Here is a 21895-nt window from a genome sequence, read left to right on the forward strand (position 1 = left end):
CCACTTCCGTTACAGAAGAGAACAAAGAGAGGTCTGTGGAAGTTAAGAAACTCCGAGATTGTGATAGAACTGGTTTAATGCACCTTCTTCTATATCTATGTAAGGATGTTAGCCTTCTTAAATCAGTAATCAACAGTGCAAAGTGAAAAGTCACTTAAGGGAGATATGTAAAAATTGTAGCAGAGAGCAGCCAAGTCCATGTGAAATTGACAGGGACGATTTCACAGAGGAGGGGACTGGCGCTATCTCTGAAGACCTAGAGTGTTTTTCTAGGCTGGAGTGAGAGGAAGTGCGGGTACTCCAGGTGAAACCCCTAGATCCACCTGCAGACTTCTCGGCAACATTTGATAATGTTGGGGATTTGCTTCACCTTGACATTCTTTTCATTTCAGAGGCAAGATACCAGTTTACTTCTCCATCTCAAATGCTATCTTTCATTCCTAAGGCAATACTTTAAACACTCTTAGTTTGTTTTCCCAAGTGAGGTGAGATTCTAGAGAATGTGTAAACAAATCGAAATCCCTGAAATTTGAATCTACTAAATCTTGTAACTACTCTAAATCCTACTGCCATGAGCAGCACAGCATGTTATACCATATGGTGAATAAAATAGCTTGATTCAGAGAAAAATATTATTTTTTGAACAAGAGAAACCTCTCTCCATTCCCCTTACCATTTTCAAGTCTAACTTTGTTAAATATAATGTTAAGCAGATACTTTTTAGATTTGTAAACATTTGTTTTCTCTAAGTTAATAACGAGGTTGTTTTCTGATGCTTCCATATAAATGTTGAGGTTGCAAGGAAAAGTCATAGGATCATTATTGCACCATCTGTTCCAGCTGGTTTGTTTTAGTCACATGCTTTTCAGTGTTCTTACTGAGCTATCAACAAGCTGCCAATTAATTATGAAAACCTAACAGGTTGTCAGAGGTTACAGTACTGAGAAAGTAAGATCATGAGTCAGTATATCATGGGATCGATTACTGACTACTGATTTACAATTTCCAGAACACCTTCTGTGGATGAGTGAACTTTTAAAGACATAATAATGACATAATAACATCTTTGGATCCTGTAGCTGAAGGGAAATAAGAAAATGATAATTATTTTCTGAGCATCTATCAAAGTGTCATCTTTTTATTTAGGTTGCTAATTGATAGCTATATAATTGGATTCAATTATTTTTCTTAGTATTATCTTAATGGGGAAAATCTTGCAAGGTAGGCATTCACAGAAGATAAATGAAAAAACTGGTCTTTGTCTTTTGTCTTGTCCAACACTTACTGCTGAGCTCAATGCCTATCAATGCCTATAGAAATCAGAGTTCTCCAAAGGGGAAAAAAAAGTATCTGATCTTTTATAAAGGATTTTATTTATTTATTTGAGAGAGAGAGAGAGAGTGACAGAGAGAAAGAGATTATAGGGGGCGGGGCAGAGGGAGAGGGAGAGACAGAGAATTTCAGGCAGAGTCTGCACCTAGCACAGAGCCCGACTCAGGGCTCTGGGATCATGACCTGAGCTGCAACCAAGAGTTGGACGCTCACCCAACCAAGCCACCCAGGTGCCCTGGTATCTGACTTTTAATATCAGTGGTTTCATTTTATCTGTGACACCAAATAAATCACTCCAGTTGTCTGATAGCTTTTGCTGAGATAAAACATTTATATTTTTATTTTTATATTTTAAATTTTTGTATTAATAAGAAATTTTAGACTTGAAAATTACAGGACTATCAATGAAAAAATTAATCATGGTTAATAATATGAAAAGTAGATTAAAATGGTATAAATAAGTTGTATATACCACTGAAGATTTCATGTTGACTTGCTACCAACTTTTAGTGAAATTTCTTAAAGCAGATATTCCTAGCCTATTGCCTTTTGACAGAGAAAATATTGATCTAATTATTAATGTGTGGAAGTTTTCTCACCCAAGATTTGTGAGATTTTTTTTGCCACCCATTATAATTAATATTGTTCATTTAATATGTATTTTGTAGTATATGAAATATTTGTAGCTGTGTGGAATCTATGTGTGTGTGAGTGTGTATGTGTGTGTTTGTGTGTGTGTGTGAGAGAGAGAGAGAGGGAAAGAGAGAGAGAGGACAGAAAAAGAAAAACCCTTAAATGAGTGGTTTAAGAAATTTATGACCCAACCTTTACCCTGTCATAATGAGACAAGGTTGTTGCCAGGCCTCTTTCCTCCCTCTCCTGTTTGACATCCAAAGGAATGTAGTAGTCATAACTCTTAGAATATATCCCTTCAGCTGAGTTGGTCCTGTTTGCTTTATTCTTGGGCTCTATCTTAGATTTAAAATATTCCATCCAGTTGTCTTATAAACAAATATTTACCTCTGAGAGAAGTATTAGACTATACATCAAAATGACAGCAAAGGGATGGATTGCAAATGAAATTATTTAGTTTTCTGGTTTAGTTTTCAGATGTTTTGTAGTGGTAGTGAAATAGGAATTGCATTCAATATCATCAGAATGCAAGAAAACACAATCTTTTTTTTTTACTCTTGAATTCAGGATGACATTCATTTATGCATTCATTTATTGAGTGTTTAGTAGGTACCAGACAATTTGCTAGGCCCAGATGATATAATGCTGAAAAAAAAAGAAAAGAAAAAAAAAATACACACCCCCACACAAAACCAGATCCCCATATTCATGACATTTAAAGGAGAAGAGAGATATATAATGTAGTGAGGAAGTCCAGCATTATCCAAAAAATCATATTAATGATGTATAATTACAAATGGTTGCTCTGAAATTAAGGAAAACTGATCTAGGAGCATGAGTAACTAAGAATTATAACTCAGGCTTGGTGTTACGGGGAAAGATTCTTAAGGGATATGTTTGATATGTGAAGGTCTTTGGGGAATAAATGGGGGTGGGGAAAGGTATATTTCAAGTGGAGGAAATAGTACAAAAGTCTCATAGTGAGAATGGACCAAGTTCAGAGAACTAAATGAAGGTCAGTGTGGCTGGAGAGCGGTTTTTTAGAGGAAAACATGCAGAACCTAGACTCTGTAGGCACTGGTAGGATAGGTCAGGGATTTGGGCTTTTATCTTAAGAGTCCCAAAGAGTCCCAAACTTTAGTATATCCCAAAGTTATTAACAAGCGCAACGACATCATGATATTTGCATTTGACGTGATTACTCAGGCTATCAAGTAGGGAATGATTCAAGGTGCATGCGCATGAATGGGGACTGTCAGTAAGGATGTGCTTGAGGCAATTTAGGAGACATATGGCGCCAATAGCTTGAACTAGGGCTGTGACAGTAGACTGGAAAGAAACTGATTTGGGGAGATATATTTTGAAGGTAGAACGAACAGAAACTAGGGATGCATTTAGTATGGAAGGTAAGGGAGACAAAGATGTCTCCTTCATTTCTAGCTTGACTAAATGGGTGAATGAAAGTCTGGGAAAGTGTGACTTTATGTGGGGTTTGTATATCATGAGCTGTTTTTAAAATATACGTGTGGGGCTGTTAAGTATGATAACCATCCTAATCTGGAGATCGGATGAGAAGCAATGATATATAAATTTTCCTCCTGCTATCCGAAAGTACAGCATTCCTATGAAACCTTTCATAAGCCAAAAAGAGCATAAAATGAAGGGGCAATGACCATTAATTTTTATGGAATTTTTTTTTAGTTTTCTCAGACCCCCAAAATAACCCCTCTTAGGCTTTTCTCATACCTTAGGACATATCTTGCTAATGGATGCACAATATTAAATCAAGATACAGCACAGATGCTCACAGACACAGTTCAAAGCCCTGGTGGCTTGCTGCTGAGATGCTGAGTGCAGTTCCTGGGACACAGCTTGGCAGGGCCACACTCTCTACTCCATGCCCCTGAGGCACGCGGCTTCTGGGCTGACTGCAAAACAAATGCTGAATTCTCTTTTTTTGTGTGAAAGCAAAATCCTTTTCAGATTTCTTTCTGTTAGTGAAAACAAGTACTAGTGGAGGTGTTCCATAAGAGCAAAGTGGTCTAATGTGAACTTTTGAAAAGCAGGAGGTAGCTGTAATGAAAACCGTGGATGACACTGAATGTCTGGCTGGATGAAGAGAGTAGGTAAGAGGCTAAGAATGAGATTTGATAAACTATAATATTTAATGGTGAAGCAAAGGAGTGGGATGAACCTGCAAAAGGACTGAGAAGAAGTTTCCATAAATTCTAGAGAAACAGAAGAGAGGGGTGTCTTAAACACCAGGTAAAGTGACCATTTCTTGAAACAAATAAATGTTACTTTCATAGTGTGATAGGGGTAGAAACATTCTTGAGTGAACTAGGTTCAGAAATTACCTAGAATGAGATACACAACTCTTTCAGAAAATTCACGAAGTAGAGGAGAGAAATTATCTTAAAACCTGGGTGATTTGAGCATCTTTAAAGATGGAAGTTAATAACTGAGTGGGGAAGTTTAGGTAACAATAACTAGCAGGGTTAATTAATGGTTAAGTTTCTCAAGAAGTCAGACGTACAGAACAGAGTAGACAGGAGGAGAAAGAGCTCTTCTATTGTCACAATAGGGGCAGAAATATGTTGGTGAAAATGATAAAGTGGGGTATAGTTTAATTCAAGCATAGATTTGGTTTTTGGAAGAGGGCTTAGAGCTTATATGATAATAAGTTTATGCCATTTTACAGTTTCTCTGGTATATTCAAAGACACAGAGCAGTGGGCAGACTCATATGGCTTTTAGTTTAAAGCACTTAAGAAATTTTTTAGAAGGAGCGCGTGGGTGGCTCAGTCATTAAGTGTCTGCCTTCGGCTCAGGGCGTGATCCCGGAGTCCTGGGATAGAGTCCCACATCAGTCTCCTCTGCTGGGAGCCTGGTTCTTCCTCTCCCACTCTCCCTGCTTGTGTTTCCCTTCTTGCTGGCTGTCTCTCTCTCTGTCAAATAAATAAATAAAATCTTTAAAAAAAAAGAAAATTTTTAGAAAACATTCTTTTAGATAGTATTGGGAAAATGCATTCATAACTCAGTATAACCCTCTGCATAATTTTTGTTGTACCTCAGTTTATTAAGTGCCTACCATACAAGCCTACCTTATCAAACTCTCACTAGTCTTTGCTACTGAATTATGATAGCTATAGTTTTATGAAGTGTTATTCATCAAACGTACTCAAAGAGGAGTTCAAGATTGGTAAGTATGTTGATAATTGTACTCTATATAGATGCTTAGAAAATTAGCCATGGTTTAAAGCTTTTTTCTTTTCATTTTCTTTCAACTTTATTTTAATTAATTCTCCTCAATACATTTTGATTGGCATTTATATCTCTATGTATTAATGTTGCGTAAGGCTGTATGAGTGAAAAAAAAAAACAGTGTTTGTTATGATCAAGGGGATCATAATCTTTATTTGGAGATGCTTACCTATTATGGATTCAGTTGGCATTTGCCCACAAGTTTTGATTAGATCTGTGGAGATTTCTATGCACTATTGAATATTTCTTGATGAATTTTTTTCAATATACAATGCATTTTCTGATTACTTGAAATGCTAATTTTCACAGGTGAAAAGCAATAAGAATGTTTAAGTGCTGGTCAGCTGTTTTGGTTCTTGGATTCATTTTTCTGGAGTCAGAAGGAAGGCCAACCAAAGAAGCAGGATATGGCCTTCAGTCCTACCAACCTCTGATAAGATTACGACACAAGGTACAGTCAGCGCTCTGAATCTGCTCACAGTGCCTAGCAATTATGAACTGAACTACTAGGTGTCTGCTTTATTATTCACTTAGGAGCACTTATTTCAGTATATGCCTTCAGAATATAATTTCCGTATAAAAGTGCATATTTTAAAACATGAAATTGTAGTAATTTGGAAGTTTATAATTTGGGGAGTTAAATATTTCTTGACAAAGCATAGAGATGGCTCACTGAAAAAATCATTAAAATTTACATTAAGTCATAGTAATAACAGACATAAAAATAAGTAAATATGTTAAGACCTACTCAAGCAGATAGGCTAGTTTCTGTTATTCCCATATTAAGTTTAGAACTTTTTAAACTAAAACATTAAGTGTTATGTTTTTTAATTTGCAATAAAAGTAAGCAAAAAAAGATGTCTATACCATCTAGAGATATATAGATTGGCAAAAAAATTAGTATTTATAGCGATCATTGACTTTTTAATTTCATAAAAAATCATAATTTCTTTTTTTTTTTAAGATTTTATTTATTTATTCGGCAGAGATAGAGACAGCCAGCGAGAGAGGGAACACAAGCAGGGGGAGTGGGAGAGGAAGAAGCCAGGCTCATAGCGGAAGAGCCTGATGTGGGGCTCGATCCCATAACGCCGGGATCACGCCCTGAGCCAAAGGCAGATGCTTAACTGCTGTGCCACCCAGGCGCCCCATAATTTCAAGTTCTTTAATATTGGGGAAATACTTCACTTATGTTAAATATTTTCAAGTATAAAATAGACATTTAGGCATACTATAAATTATATAGATTATGTACTTAAATTAATTAAGCTAGTGCTTTTAATAATAGAGCAACTTTAATACTAAAGTATCTTTTTATTCAATCAAATCAAAAGCTCATAATACATTTTGATTTTCATAGAAAGTAGAAAACAAGACAAAAACTGACATGCTAATTATGGGAGAAAATATATATTTTAAAATTTCTAATGTTACTTGGCTTAAAAAAAAAACTTGAAAGAAATATAAGTAGAGTTGACCCCTGAACAACCTAGGTGTTAGGGAAACACCCAGGTGCCCCACGCATAACTTTTGACCCCTAGATCTTAAATATTAGTATCCTACTGTTGACTAAAGCCTTATTGATAACATAAATAGCGAACACATATTTTGTATGTTATATGTGTTAAATACTATATTCTCACAATAAAGTAAGCAAGAGAAAAGAAAATGTTATTAAAAATTATAAGGAAGAAAAATTACATTTATAGTACAGTACTATATTAATTTAAAAAACTGTGTATAAGTGGACTTGTTCAGTTCAGACCTGTGTTGTATACATACATGTGTATATATATATATATATATATGCATATATTTACATTGCATCTGTATACATTGCATATATTTTTGCTGAAATTCTTTCATAATATTATAATATTTTGATAAAATCACTAACCTTAATTAGAATTTTTATGTGCCAGACCATAGGGTAAGCTCTTAAATGTAGTATTTTATTTATTTAATCTCCAAAACAATCTTATAAAGATGTACCTTTTTCATTTGGTATATGAAAAATCAAAATTTTAGAAATGTTAAGGGACTTCACGAATGCTTCCATTTATCAAGTATATTAATTGACTAGGGTAACATGCAGTATAGGTTTGATAGCCAGAAAAAATAAAATAAATAAAATATGGAAATATACTTCAGTGTCAAAAATCATTGTTGAAATTTAGTCACACATAAAAGTAAGTTTCTAGACAAATGCACCTGGAGAATTGACCTTCTTCCACTATCTTTCAATTTTCATTTGTGTCCCCTGCCTCATAGACTAACAATCAGTTTTATCCTAGTCTAAAGCAAAGAAATAATAACTGCTTTATGAACACTCTCAAAACATAGTATTAATACAATATATTGGCTCATTTTGTTACATACCAGTGAATATCTATTCTGTGCTGTTTGTCTCCTCTATGTGTCTTGAGGTCAGAAACTATGCCTTTCTAATCCTTTCATTCCTGGTGCCCCGAACATAATAGATACAGTTTGATTGACTCCATGGGGGAAAAATGACTGGCAGAATGCATGGATATGCTGCTTTTATTGTTCTCCTGCTAAATATAATACCATAGGTTTTTATGTGTCAGGGTACATTTATAAACAAACTATTTTGAATTAAATTTGGACATTGATGATAAATTATTTATCATGCATTGCTGTGAGATTTAGTAAACATTTAAAGAAAAGAAACAACACAATAAGTTCAGCCTATTTTAGAAACACTAATAATCACCAAAAATGATCAAAGTTACCTTCCAATCTTTTCCATCTCTGTGGCTCTTACCTCTAACTAGTTATAGGTAATATATGATTACTGGGATGTAAAAGTGGAGAGGCAGAACGTTAGTAATCCCTAACTTTCAAATGACTTAGTACAGAGGTAAAATTAAGCTGTTAAAGTCATTTGTGAGCATGTGTGTATGAAAGCATGTACTTGACGGAGTAAAGAAGCACCCTGAGCTCAACAAGTCTCTGCCAAAACCTCACCATGTACTTACTATCTGCTCACTAGCAGCATCCCCACCCAACCACAGGGAAGTACCTTTATTTCCCCCAGACCTTGATGAGGAATCTCATTAGAGCCTTTATTTCTATTTGAATCAATCATTATTTGGATCCCAGAAATGCCCTGTCATCCTTTTTCCACTGATTCCCATTCCAGTTAGGCTCATATGCAACCTTATTGGAGAAGCTTCCCCAAACCATAATTAAAAATGGAACAGTCACAGGCATTTCTTATCTCCCCTTTTAAAATATATTTTCACCATTTGTCATGGTTGTATATATAAAAAACTCATTTATTAGTTTATTGGATGTTCCCTTCCATTATGATGTGAACTACTATCCATCCTGCTATACCATAGCACCTAGAATTGTGTTTGGCACATAGTCAACACTTAATAAATATAAATGGAATGAATGATTCCATCTGCTGACTAGAATAAGTCTGAAATAATATATATATACCTGATATGTAATTATATTATATAGCTTATTATAATCAATAATTAATTAGGTATAATTTGTCCTGTTTATGAGAGTAAAATCAACAGAGCAATACTTAATAAAATGTTTAAAATAAATTATTTTAATATTATTACATAGATTAATTTCCTATTATTTGTTATTTTTTAACCTCAGTTTCATTTAAATTACAAAGAATATAAAGTCTATATTTCTGTAAGACTTAGGGAATGGATAGGAAGATTTTCTATTTGGATTAGACTCCACTGTATTGAATATATTTATTGACTAGAAAACAATAAAATAAATAATACATATAGATCTTGATATATATTAGCTATTTTTCACATTTTTTCCAGAGAGGTGTCAGTATTTTGAGTCTGAAAAAATATATGTTTAGAACTCATGTTAACTATATAATGAATCCCCTCTGGGGAGCAAAAAATGAAATGTGATTTATTTGCCAGATTACATAGAAATGTCAATTTAAATAAAAATATATATGTACATATTTATATCATTTACAACTATATGTACACATAAATATGATTCAAAACATATTTGTGTCATAAATATGAATAACATATAAATCCTTCATGCTAATTATAGAAATTGTAATTATAGTCCACAGTATGTCTGAAAGAGCTGATCATGTGTTTCAATTGTGTATTTATCCAACAGGCATTTATGGAAGATCAAATGTAGGGATTTAGTAGTTTTATTCTTATACATTAGGTCATTTAATTATTGAATATTCCTATGTAGTAACTGGTTTTATTGTTATTCCATAGATGAGGAAGCTGGAGTTCACAAATGTATAGTAATTTTTAATGCCATATACCTAAAAAGTTAAGGGGAAGGATTTAGGATTTAATACAGGAGACTAACTTAATGTAGAATACACAATGAAAATTTTTTGTAGTAATTTGACCTGTGTGCCATATATTTCCTATTCTCCGCACGTTCTGATTACATGATAGGAAGGTAGGATTTTATGTCCCTTTGTGGTTCGACTGTGTGTCTAGTTGTGGCCAATGAGTTAATAGAAGTGCCATGGAATGCATCTGGGCTGAACATTTGATTACAATTATAAAATGTTCCTGAACTCTTTTTTTTTCCTTTAGCATTACAAACAGCATCTGTTCAAGGTAGTGGTTGCTTAATCATCCCACGTTTCTAAATAACCCAGGCAATTAGTGATTGTCTTGAAATGTGAAATGAGAGAGAGAAAAAACGAAGCAAAACAAAACACTTTTGCTTTAAACCACTGAGATTTGGGAGTTATTTGTTACCTCTGCATGACCGTAGCCCATCCTCACCAATAAGGACAGAACAAGAACTTACACTCACATCACTTCATCAGAAAACCTGGGCTCCTTTTCTGTGCCATCTTGGCTTCTTGTTTCATTTCCATTCTGGATTTTTCTTACTCTCTTTCCTCTACTTCTTTCTTGTCTCTACTACTTGCTGGGTCATAATTTACCATCACAATGTAACTTCATATTGTATTTATAACCCTGTACTATGCATGTCCTAATATTCTAGCATATTGTCCTATACTCTAATTGGTTGGCTATGGATCCTGTTAGGAAGAATACTGTATCTTAAATCCCTTTTCCTACCTACAGCAATCATCACATTGCTGCATTGTTTGCTGCTGCTGGTAATCAAAGTCAGGCCTGAAGGAAGATCTTATGAGGGCAATAGGAATGTTCTTTGAGTGTATCTATTGGGACCACTTAGAGACCTTAAAATTCTTACATCTTTATGTGACCAGCTTTATGGTACAAAGCTACCCCTGCAAACCCAAAGTGCCTTATGACTCCTCTCCTTTCTAAATCAAAATGTTTGTCTATGAGAGTGGTTACTGTGCAAATGGGCGAAGAGTTGGCATAATTTATTAAGTCCAGAGAGTGTTGCTATGCCCCGTATTATAGTATAATTCAAAGACATCATTTATGGGAGATGATTTTTGACTTTTGGTATAAAAGAATGATAGCTGTGGATTGGTGAAGAGTGGCAGAAGAGAACTCTAGGGAAGAAGACAGACATTAAACAACACATCAAAACCATGGCTGCTTAGAGGCTGGAAACCTTCAGGCAAACCCAGGATCTTGATTTCCTGACCGAGGAAAAATTGTGCCCTTCTATCTGAAATCTCAGACTGCTTGCAGCATGTTCAAGGGGAGGCCCTTAAAATGTTAATATATTTTGTAGAGGCCAGGAAGCAATTTGACACACAATCTAAGAGCAAAAATGGTGGTGATGAAGGGAGTGAAGGACTACTGGTCAAATAATTAAATATTAAAGGCTATACTAATTAATATATATGTTGATATATGTATTCCATATACATCATAATGGCTGAATATTATTAATAAATCTCAGAGTTTTTTTCTAATCAAGGAAATTATGTTTGAAAAATCAGAACATTTTTGAAATTTTATTTCTGAGAAATGAGATTCCGGTATTAACTGAGCTAATTCCCAGAGCCCAATTTCCACAGGGCAGTAAAAAAAGGACCAGGTTCAACCAGTACATACCACAGGGAATGTTACATGAGAAGATCTCTGAGTTGAAGGACACCAGCTTGACTGTGTGGACCATAAGCCTGCCTGTTCTTTGCACCCAAGGAAGACATTATCTTTATCATACTGGACAGTAAGCTTTCCTGCTGTTTGCTGTGAATGGAGATACAATTTCCTCTAAGGCTGTAAACACATTTGCTCTTTGATCTAGAGAGAAACATTATCTCTATGTTTTAAGTCAGTTTTTTAAACAAATATCCTTGAACAGATAGTCCAGAGTAAATGGCAGTCAGTGTCTCTGTTCATGAGGCCTCAGAAGCATGAGGCACTATGGAAGATTGTCTCACGATGCACATGGAGAGGACCACCTTTGACGGGAGGTTAGAGTTGCCATCAAATAAATCTATCTAATGCCAAAATTAATGCCGTGTGTGTTTCAGAGTTGATTGGAACACCAAGTACATGGTTATAGCTTCATTGCATCTTTTGCCTGCTTAACCTTGTCCTTTCTGGAACTTTAAGGGGGAAAAATATTTTGCTCACCTTTGGATGTGTTGCTTGCATGTTTGCTCCTTCAACCCAGGGTGAATTTGATAAACTGGGGAAAATTGGCATGCAGTGGACTGAATCATTTTGCTTAACAAAAATAAGTAAACAGAGGGATACATCTGCCTTCTAAAATTCTCAAGATGAGGACCTACTACAAAAAATTGTCATTTGATCCCTTAAAGAGTGAATTCTCAAAGCGGTACTATTATTATTGTTGTGTAGTGTGGTGTGCAAGAAGGGTGCTCCCTTACGCGTCTCTGACTTTACATTAAACTATTGTTGTAAGGCTTTAACTGTAGCTATCACTTAAAAAAATAGAGCTACTTTCCATTGAAGATTTAAAGTTTTGAAGTGTTAAAAATGTGATGTTTTAGTATTCTATTTACATCTATTCACAAAGTATAATAAAGTACACAAATAAAGTCAAATTTATATAGTACATTAAAGCCAAGCCTGTCAGGATTTCAGAAAACTCTACTTATGTATCAGCCTTGGGCACGCACCTATCATGCATTCTACCACCCCAATATGAATATTCAAGTGACTTGAGTTACAATGCTTCCTTTTATCCAATGCCATAATTTAAAAAATTATCCTGATAGTTAAAAAATGGCTTTACCCCTCTTTTTCTTTTCTTTTTTTAAGATTTTATTTATTTATTCGACAGAGATAGAGACAGCCAACGAGACAGGGAACACAAGCAGGGGGAATGGGAGAGGAAGAAGCAGGCTCATAGTGGAGGAGCCTGATGTGGGACTCGATCCTAGAACGTCGGGATCACGCTCTGAGCCACAGGCAGACACTTAACCGCTGTGCCACCCAGCCGCCCCTACCCCACTTTTTCTGAACATTGATCCATCTACTGATCAAGAAACACCAGAATATTAGGACCTAGTTACTATGAAATAAGTTTGTCATCACTGTTCATTTTCTTTAGATTGACTTCCAAAGCCTCCTTATATTTAGATCTAGTTGTCTTTTCTTACTGTTTCTGTGTAAAAGATGTTAGCTACATCGTATTAGTTTGCTAGAAAAACAAACTATTAACATACCCTTGTTATCTGCTAATTAAGCACATTATGCTACCCCGTATTCAAACAATAAACTACAGGTATGTTGTTTTTAACAGGGTTCAATGTGGACATGCTTAACTGTAAATGTAGGAAAAAGGGTTGTGAGTTAACAGATGAATGAAGTAAAAATACATTTCTCTAATCATTAATATTAATATATTGCAAGCTAGCACTTGCATTCACTACCTCAATGTGTAAATTAATTATAAGATGTTTTGTACATCTTTCATTATTAAAATTCTATTGTGAATTCAATTAGCAAAGCTCTGTATTATAAATGAAAGAGAATATCCTGATTTATGAGCTTGACATTCAGCAAGTTTAAACGATAAACACCCTATGGTATACCACAATTGAAAAGTGTGGTATTATTTTTAACTAATATTACTTACTGCTTATTTCAGGCATCAGTTCCCTGTATATGAGCTGAAAGTTAGGTTTTTAGAGCCATATGATAGTAGAAAATACGAAAGCTGAGGGCCCAGGAGGCAAAGTTCTTCATTGAAGATCACACAGATGGGTGTTGTTCAGCTAAGATTAGAATCTGGGTTTCCTGAATTTTAGAACAGTTCTGTTTTCCTTTAACACAATGCCCCCTTAAATTAACATGTTTCTTCAAGTCCAGCTTTTACTCAGTAAAAACATGCATTCACTCATTATTTCAGTATTTATTAAGTGTCTGCTACACACAAGATACTGAACAAAATGATTCAAATTAAGTTTTTAAATACACATGCTTATTTGCCTGTGATTATTGGTGAAGTAAACATCTTAAGTGAATTGATTGAAAATATAATAAAAGACCTTATTTAATACCAGCAAGGGGACCAGCCTTCAGGGACAGCCAAACAGTTTGCTTCATAGAGACTAGTCTACGGGGAAATAAATGGGGGTGACTATGCAGATTTGCGAGACTAGGCACTAGAAAAACATGCTTAGTTAAGATGTTAGTCACCAGGCTGTCTGAAAGTGATTGTGAATTTATCAGTTGTGTGGGTTAAACAAATAGTCCATTCAGAGGTGGGGCTGTCAATCATTATACTAACAATTGGTAGAAATAACAAACAAAAAAATGTCTATTTTAAACATTCTGTCAGAAGTTTGCTTACATATGCTGTAAGGAATGCCATCAATGTGGTTTTGTTTTCTCCTGAGATACGGGACTCTTTTACTCTTTCTCAATTTTTTTAATAGGCTTCCCCCCCTCAAATAATTCCCTTTTTATTTATTTTTGTATTTGAGTGTGGTTGACACACATGTTATATTAGTTTCAGGTGTACAGCATAGTGATTCAACAACTCTGTATGTTATGCTATCCTCACCACTAGAGCAGTTTTAGGTTAACAACCAAATTTAGCCTAGAGTTGAGAGTGCCGGTATTCCTCTTGGAACCACACCTGTCCATACCTTCCCCCACTATCATCATTCTGCAGGGTATTTTGCCAATTAGCTTTTTAATCTTTTATAAAGACCTCACAAAAACGAGTGTCCTGACAATACTAAAAGAGTTAATTAAACAAATACAACAACATAAAGTATTAAAATATATTATTTGAGGTAATATAAACATTTCTCTTCATTGTGTAAAGGTTTAGAAAATTTTTGAAGGGAATTATGTATCCCTTATGCTTTATTTTCCCCAAATTTTGGAACGAAATTTTAAGTATACAGCAAATTTGAATGAACTTTACAGTGAATACCCATGTAACCAAGACCTAGATAAATACTTTATTATCCTTGGTCCTCCCATATATATGTGTTGATTTGTGCGAATCACCATCCCTCTTTTCATTTATTTATCTATCTTATTTTTATTCATTTCAAATTATATTACAGACATTAAGCTGTTCTTCCTTAAATACTTTGGTACATATCATTAATTAGAGTTAAATATTTATTTAGAGTTTTTGTTCTTTTGAGATATATTTATACATAATGGAAAGGCCCAATCTTATGCCTTTATTCTTTGAATTTTGACAAATGTGTACAGTTCTCCAATAAACATCAAAATACAATTGTATCAAGATATTGAAAGTCATCACCACTCCCCTCCCCTCGAAGTTGCCTCACTCCTCTTCCCAGTCAGTTTCTGACCCCCTCATTCACTCTGGGCCAACAATGTTCTGATATTATTCACCGTAGTATAGTTTTATCTGTTCTAAAATTTCATGTAAATGGGATCATATCATATGTGCAGATTTGTGTGATATTTGCTTCACTCAAAATAATGTTATTGACATTCATTTATATTATTGTTTCTCAGTAGTGCATTCCTTTCTATTGCTGAGTAACATTTTATCATATGAATATATCACAGTATTTTGTTTTTAATCCACTTCCTGTGGATGAAAACCTGGTTGGAACTCATGAATGAAGTGTCTATGAACATTCTTGTACAAGTCTTTTTGGTTATATATTTTCATTTTCCTTGGGTTAATAGGTAATAGTTATTAGTGGATTGCTGGTTTGTAAGGTAGATGTTTTTCCTTTAGAAAGAAACCACCATGGGGCGCCTGGGTAGCTCAGTGGGTCCAGTTCTTGATTTTGGCTCAAGTCATGATCTCAGGGATTGACCCACCTCGGGTTCTGTGCTCAACAGGGAGTCTGCTTGAGGATTTTCTCTCCCTTTGCCTCTCCCTCCAAATGTTCTCTCTCTCTCTCTTTCAAATAAATAAATAAATATTTTTTAAAAAGAATATAAAAAAAGAAACCACCAGAACTTCTTCTAAACAAGATGTACGATTTTACATTCTGAACAGATATGTATAAAATTTCCAGCTACTTTATATTTATGCAACTTTTGCTGTTCTCTGTTTTTAATTTTGGTCATTCTGAAGAGTGGTATTTCTTGTAGTTTTTTAATATGAATTTTTTTGATGACTGGTAATGACATTGAGAATTTTTTGTGTACTATTCGTAAAGTTTGTTTTGTGAAGTGTCCAAAATTTTTTGCCTATTTTTTGTAATATTGTTTTTCTTTTTATTTTACTGTCATTGAAGTGCTTTACATTTCCTCAGTACTTCAAAGAATATATAATCATTGAAATAGTTATTATTGTTATTATTGTTATTATTATTATTTATTTTATTATAATTATGGAAATAATTATATTCCATATAATTATGGAAATCTTTATATCATTGTAAAATTTAAAACTACATATAGCTTCTATTGGAGTCTTTAGTGTGATTTCATAGAAAACAATGTGAAGAAAATAAAAGGAGTCTACTTTAGGACAGCCTTATAAATGTTTAACTAAATAAATAATAATAATAATGATCAAAAGCTATAATTCTTAACCCAAATTAGATGTGGCTAAAATAATGCTATATTTTATTAAAATGCACCTAAAGATATACATCAATGTATTTTTATATCTATATATTTATATATGTATAGCATTATATATTATGTAATTATATATTAAAATATAATAATATATAATAAAATATCACATTTATTTCTCTCATGTTTCATTGTTAACAAATTTAGGAATTTATCTATTGTGATTAGTTTATGAGCCACTTAAGTTAATCAGTCACAACCAATTTAAAATCTAAAACAGTTTTTTCCTGTATATCATCTCTATAACTCACTTCTGTGAGATTAACAATATCCAAAACAGAAATGGCAGAAATAACATTGACAAGAAGGAACCAAAATTCCAGTTAGGAAAAGAAAGAATAAAAAGACATATAACTATTTTAATGAGAAAAGTCTCTTGATTTATCACATTATATTAGAATTTTAACAAGTCTTAAAAATGAAGTGCTATTTCATCTTTGAAGGATAAGAAAGCAAAGGATGTTTAATCCAACTGGGTTCTACATTCCTGTCAGTACCTTAAGTATGTGCAAGTGTTAATATACCTTCAATAATATATCACTAATTATTTCAATTCTGTTTCATCAAGTGAATATTGTTGACTGTTTTATTTTTGTATTTATTCTTTATTTTGGATTTTAGATATTTAAGAAATATATATTAATAAATTGTATAACTCATCTTATTTTTTAAGTTTTTGTTTAATTGCAGTTAACATACAGTGTAATATTAGTTTCAGGTGTAAAATATAGTGATTCAACAATTCTATATAACACCTGGTGCTCATCACAAGTGCCCTCCTTAATCCTCATCACCTGTTTAACCCATACCCCCTGCAAACCTGCCCTCCAGGGACCCTCAATTTATTCTCTATAATTAAGAGTCTGTTTCTTGGTATTCCTCTCTGTCCCTCCCCCATTCATTTCTTTTGTTTCTAAAATTCCATGTATGAGTGAGATCATATGGTATTTGTCTTTCTATGACTGACTGACTTTGCTTCGCATAATATTCTAGCTCCATCCAAGTCTTTGCAAATGACAAGATTTCATTCTTTTTATGGTTGAGTAATATTCCACTGTGTGTGTGTGTATGTGTGTGTGTGTGTGTTTTGTACATAGGGATATATATATATATATATTCATCAGTAGATGGACATTTGGACTCTATTATTTGGCTATTGTAGATAATGCTGCTATAAACATCAGGGTTCATTTATCCCTTTGAATTAGTGTTTTTGTATTCTTTGTGTAGATACCTAGTAGTGCAATTGCTGAACAGTAGGGTAGTACCATTTTTAACTTTTTGAGGAACTTCCATAGTTTTCCAGAGTGACTGCACCAGTTTGCATTCCCACCAAGAGTACAAGACAGTTCCCCTTTCTTCATATCCTGTCAATACCTGTTGTTTCTTGTGTTGTTGATTTTAGCTCTTCTGACAGGTGGTAGGTGATACCCATTGAAGTTTTGATCTTTATTTCCCTGATGATCAGTGATGTTGAACATCTTTTCATTTGTGTGTTGGCTGTCTGTCTTTTTGGAGAATATCAATTCATGTCTTATGCCCATTTTTTAATTGGATTATTTGTTTATTGGGTATTGAGTTTATAAGTTCTTTATATATATTTTGGATACTAACCCTTTATTAGGTACATCATTTGCAAATGTCTTCTCCCATTCCATAGGTTGTCTTTTAGTTTTGTTGATTATTTCCTTCACTGTGCAAAAGCTTTTTATTTTGATGAACTTCCAATAGTTCATTTTTGCTTTTGTTTCCCTTGCCTCGGGAGACATATCTAGAAAGAAGTTGCTAAGGCCAATGTCAAAGAAGTTACTACCTGTGTTCTGCTCTAGGCTTTTTATGGCTTCAAATCTCACATGTAGGTATTTAATCCATTTTGAATTTATTTATGTGTATGGTGTAAGAAAGTGCCCCAGTTTCATTGTTTTGCATGTTGCTGTCCAGTTTTCCCAGCACCATTCGTTAAGAGACTTTTTCTCATTGGATATTCTTTCCTGCTTCGTCAAATATTAATGGACCATACAGTTGTAGGTTTATTTCTGGGTTTTCTATTCTGTTCCATTGATCTATATGTCTGTTTTTGTTCCAGTACCATACTGTTTTGATCACTACAGCTTTGTAATATAACTTGAGGTCTGGAATTGTAATGCCTCCAGTTTTGTTTTTCTTTTTCAAGGTTACCTTGGCTAGTCACAGTCTTTGTGGTTCCATACAAATTTGAGGATACTTGTTCTAGGTATGTGAAAATGCTGTTGATATTTTGATAGGGATTGCATTAAATGCATAGATTGCTTTGGGCAGTGTAGACATTTTAACAGCATTTGTTCTTCCAATCCATGATCATGGAATGTCTTTCCATTTCTCTGTGTCCTCTTCAATTTCTTTCATCAGTGTTTGACAGATTTCAGAGTACAGATCTTTCACCTCTTTGGTTAGGTTTATCCCTAAATATCTTATTGTTTTGGGTAGAATTGTAAATGTAATCCATTCCTCAATTTCTCTTTCTGCTGCTTTGTTATTGGTGTAGAGAAATGCAACAGGTTTCTGTTCATTGATTTTGTATCCTGTGACTGTATACTGTATTTGTTTATCAGTTCTAGCAGTTTTTTTTGGTGGAATCTTTTGGGTTTTCTACATAGAGTATCATGTCATCTGCAAATAGTGAGTTTGACTTCTTCCTTGCTGATTTGGATGCCTTTTATTTCTTTTTCTTTTCTGAATTTTATAACTTATTAAACTTGTTTCTGTTTAAGCAATATTATATTGAAAAAAAAATTAAGACTACATTGCTTGTCCACACAACTATTTATTTCCTTTGAATGGAGAACATGCATTAACCAGGTATTAGAGATACTAAGGGAAAGAGTTTGCAGACATCTGTGAGTGACTGTACCAGATTACTAGTTCCATTCCATTTTATGCTAAGCTTATGGTTACATGGATGTGACCAAGAAACAATACATGAAAATGGAAGGCAAGCAGAAGGTTGAGCAGAAAGCCCTCCTTATTCTACTCCTTCTTCACCTAGGACATTTCTGACTTATTTTTATATATTTTGAGTCGTAAAAAGTTTCATTTGGATAAAATATGCTTGTTCCATATTAAAAATTAAATATTGAAATGGCTGGTCTTAATTATCTAGTGATTTTGTGAATTATGGTTTAAAGTGGTTTAGCTAGTTCCAGAACTCAAATTTTTTTAAAGATTTATTTGAGAGAGAGAGGGAGAGCAGGGAGGAGGCTCAGGGGGAGGGAGAGAGAGAATGTCAGGCAGACTCCCTGCTGAGCACAGAGCCTGATTCAGGGCTCAATCCCATGACCCTGAGATCCTGATCTGAGCTGATATCAAGAGTCAGATGCTTAACTGACTGAGCCTCCCAGGTGCCCCCCCGAACTCAAATTTATCCCCAAAGGATGAAGATGAGCTAAAACCAAAAATATTTTCATTAACTAATTAGTTAATTAGTTTTAGAGAGAGAGTGAGAATGTGCAAGTAGGGAGCAGGGAGAGCGAGAGAGAGAGATGATTTTGTTTATCTATTTGAGAGAGAGTGCAAGAGCAAGAGAGAGAGAGAAAGAAACAGACTCCCCTCTTAGCAGGGAGCTGGATTTGGGGGGGTGCCATCCCAGGACCCTGAGATCATGACGTAAGCCAAAGGCAGATGCTTAACAGACCAAGCCACCCAGGTGCCCCGAGAGAGAGAGAGAGAGAGAGAGAGAGAGAGAGAGTAAATCTTAAGCAGGCTCTTCATTGAGCACAGAGCCCTAGGCAGATCATGACCTGAGCTGAAATCAATAGTTGGACGCTTAAGCGACTGTACCACCCAGATGCCTCTAAAACCAAATATATTAAAAAAAAATTGAAGACAACTTTAAAAGTTTTTTTTCAAGAGAGAAAATTAAATATTTTGAAAAACATATTTGTGTTTATTTATACAACCATTACAAAGGCATCACTGAAACTGAAAGTCAAAATGTATCTTCATTTGTCTAGTGAATAATTAAGGAATTAATTGTTATTGTGCCCAAATTGCTAAAATCCAGTAGTGACAGATTTGGGAATAACACTCTCATCTCCTAACCAAGAGTAGATAGGGACTCCACCTATTAGGGGCATCTTTTCTGACGTATTTGTTTTCACACTATCATCAACATGCAGCACCTATATGTATTATATGTACAAATATACCCAGGACAAGCATATTATTATCAATTCTACTAGATCTTCAGCTCCTAAAACTTTCTCTTCAAAGCTTGATGTGTCAAATAGCCATGTGTTCTCAAAAACAAAACGAAACAAAACAAAAAACAACCCCAACAATAAATACCTTCTAGTTCTCCCTGTGGAATCTCAGCCATCGTTTAAGTCCATCATTATACTAAAAAGCAGCTTCTTTAAAACATAAATAGAACTGGTTTTGTGCTATAGTTCAAACCCTGTTGTGTCTAGTGTCCCTCTTTTTGGAAAACTGTTCCTTAAGATCTTATGATTTTTACTTCTGATTGATATAGTAAAGTCCCTTATTCACCTCTCAGAAGTCTGTATTCATTACCCCTGAGAACATTATTTCTGTGAAATGTTCTGCTGAAAATGGATTCTAAAGACCAAGTCATTTGGAGAAAACTGCATAGTATGCTTCTGTGGAAATCCACGATGCACAAGAGCATATTAAAGTCTGAGAAATATTTTAAACTTTGCTTAACCTAGAATTTCCCAACTAAATGGACTATAGAAAATTTTGAACACCTTCTGGTATTCTAGGAAACACAATTTGGGGAACTCTACTCCAGTGGCTTTAGAATTAATTGCTGCTATAGACAGCAGCCATATTTGGCTTCTCTTGAAATTAACAATGTTAAAGATCTGACTTACTATCAATTTGTAGTTATAACAATAAAGTATTATAAATCCTTTATTGCTCTTTTTTATCAGTCTTTATTTTAGGTTATATTTTTCTAGAAAGAGAATGTTGACGCTACAGTTTAAGAATTATGGTACATGTATCTTTTCAAATTAATGTGTTTGTTTTCTTTAAATCACATTCTATGGATTAATCACCATTCTTCAAAATCTTGCTATGAGAAATTAGGTTGTATTCTTAAATTAAAATATTGAAATACACCAATATTTATAAATAATTGAAGTAACTTAGGTACAGTGAAGTATGTAGATCATCACTGTACATTTAAATATATTTTTACATATGTACACAATTGCAGTGCCACCACTGATATTATGCTACAAAATATTTCTGCAAACCAGGAGATTCCTTTTGTCAAGTCTAATCAATGCCATCTCCTGAAAGTAACCACTATTCCAGACTCTTTGCCATAAATCAGTTTTGCTTTTGAACTCCACAACGGGATCCTGCTACAGGTATTCTTTCCTGTATGGCTTTGTGTTTATTTTGTTAAACACCATGTGATGTTTATCCATGCTGGTGAATGTAACAGAAGCCTATTGTTCTTAGTACTCTACAGTGCCCTATTACACAAAATTCACAATTTGTTATGCATTCAATTATTGATGGATATTTGAGCTGTCCTAGCTTGAGACTAATATGACATTCTTACATATGCCTTTTGTTGGATATATGCATGTATTCTTCTTGAACTGGAATTGTAAGATCATGGGGTTGGCATATATTTAGCTTTAATAAATAACACCAAAGAGTTTTCCAAAGTGTTTGTGCCAACATATTTGTTTTATA

At 34.1% G+C, this 21895-nt stretch overlaps 1 protein-coding gene across 4 annotated transcripts in view; it reads left to right on the forward strand.

Annotated features, from left to right (window-relative positions):
* FSTL5 (follistatin like 5) overlaps nt 1-21895 on the forward strand; it is a 720210-nt gene that overhangs the window by 42256 nt on the left and 656059 nt on the right. For all 4 annotated transcript variants that reach the window (XM_002916266.4, XM_034661428.1, XM_034661429.1 and 1 more), the window contains exon 2: nt 5538-5679. In XM_002916266.4, the coding sequence (XP_002916312.1) occupies nt 5554-5679 (126 nt within the window). In that variant the 5' untranslated portion in view covers nt 5538-5553. The remainder of the gene's footprint in view (nt 1-5537; nt 5680-21895) is intronic.

The sequence above is a fragment of the Ailuropoda melanoleuca genome, chromosome 5 (genome assembly GCF_002007445.2).
Source record: "Ailuropoda melanoleuca isolate Jingjing chromosome 5, ASM200744v2, whole genome shotgun sequence".
Classification (NCBI taxonomy): Eukaryota; Metazoa; Chordata; class Mammalia; order Carnivora; family Ursidae; genus Ailuropoda; species Ailuropoda melanoleuca.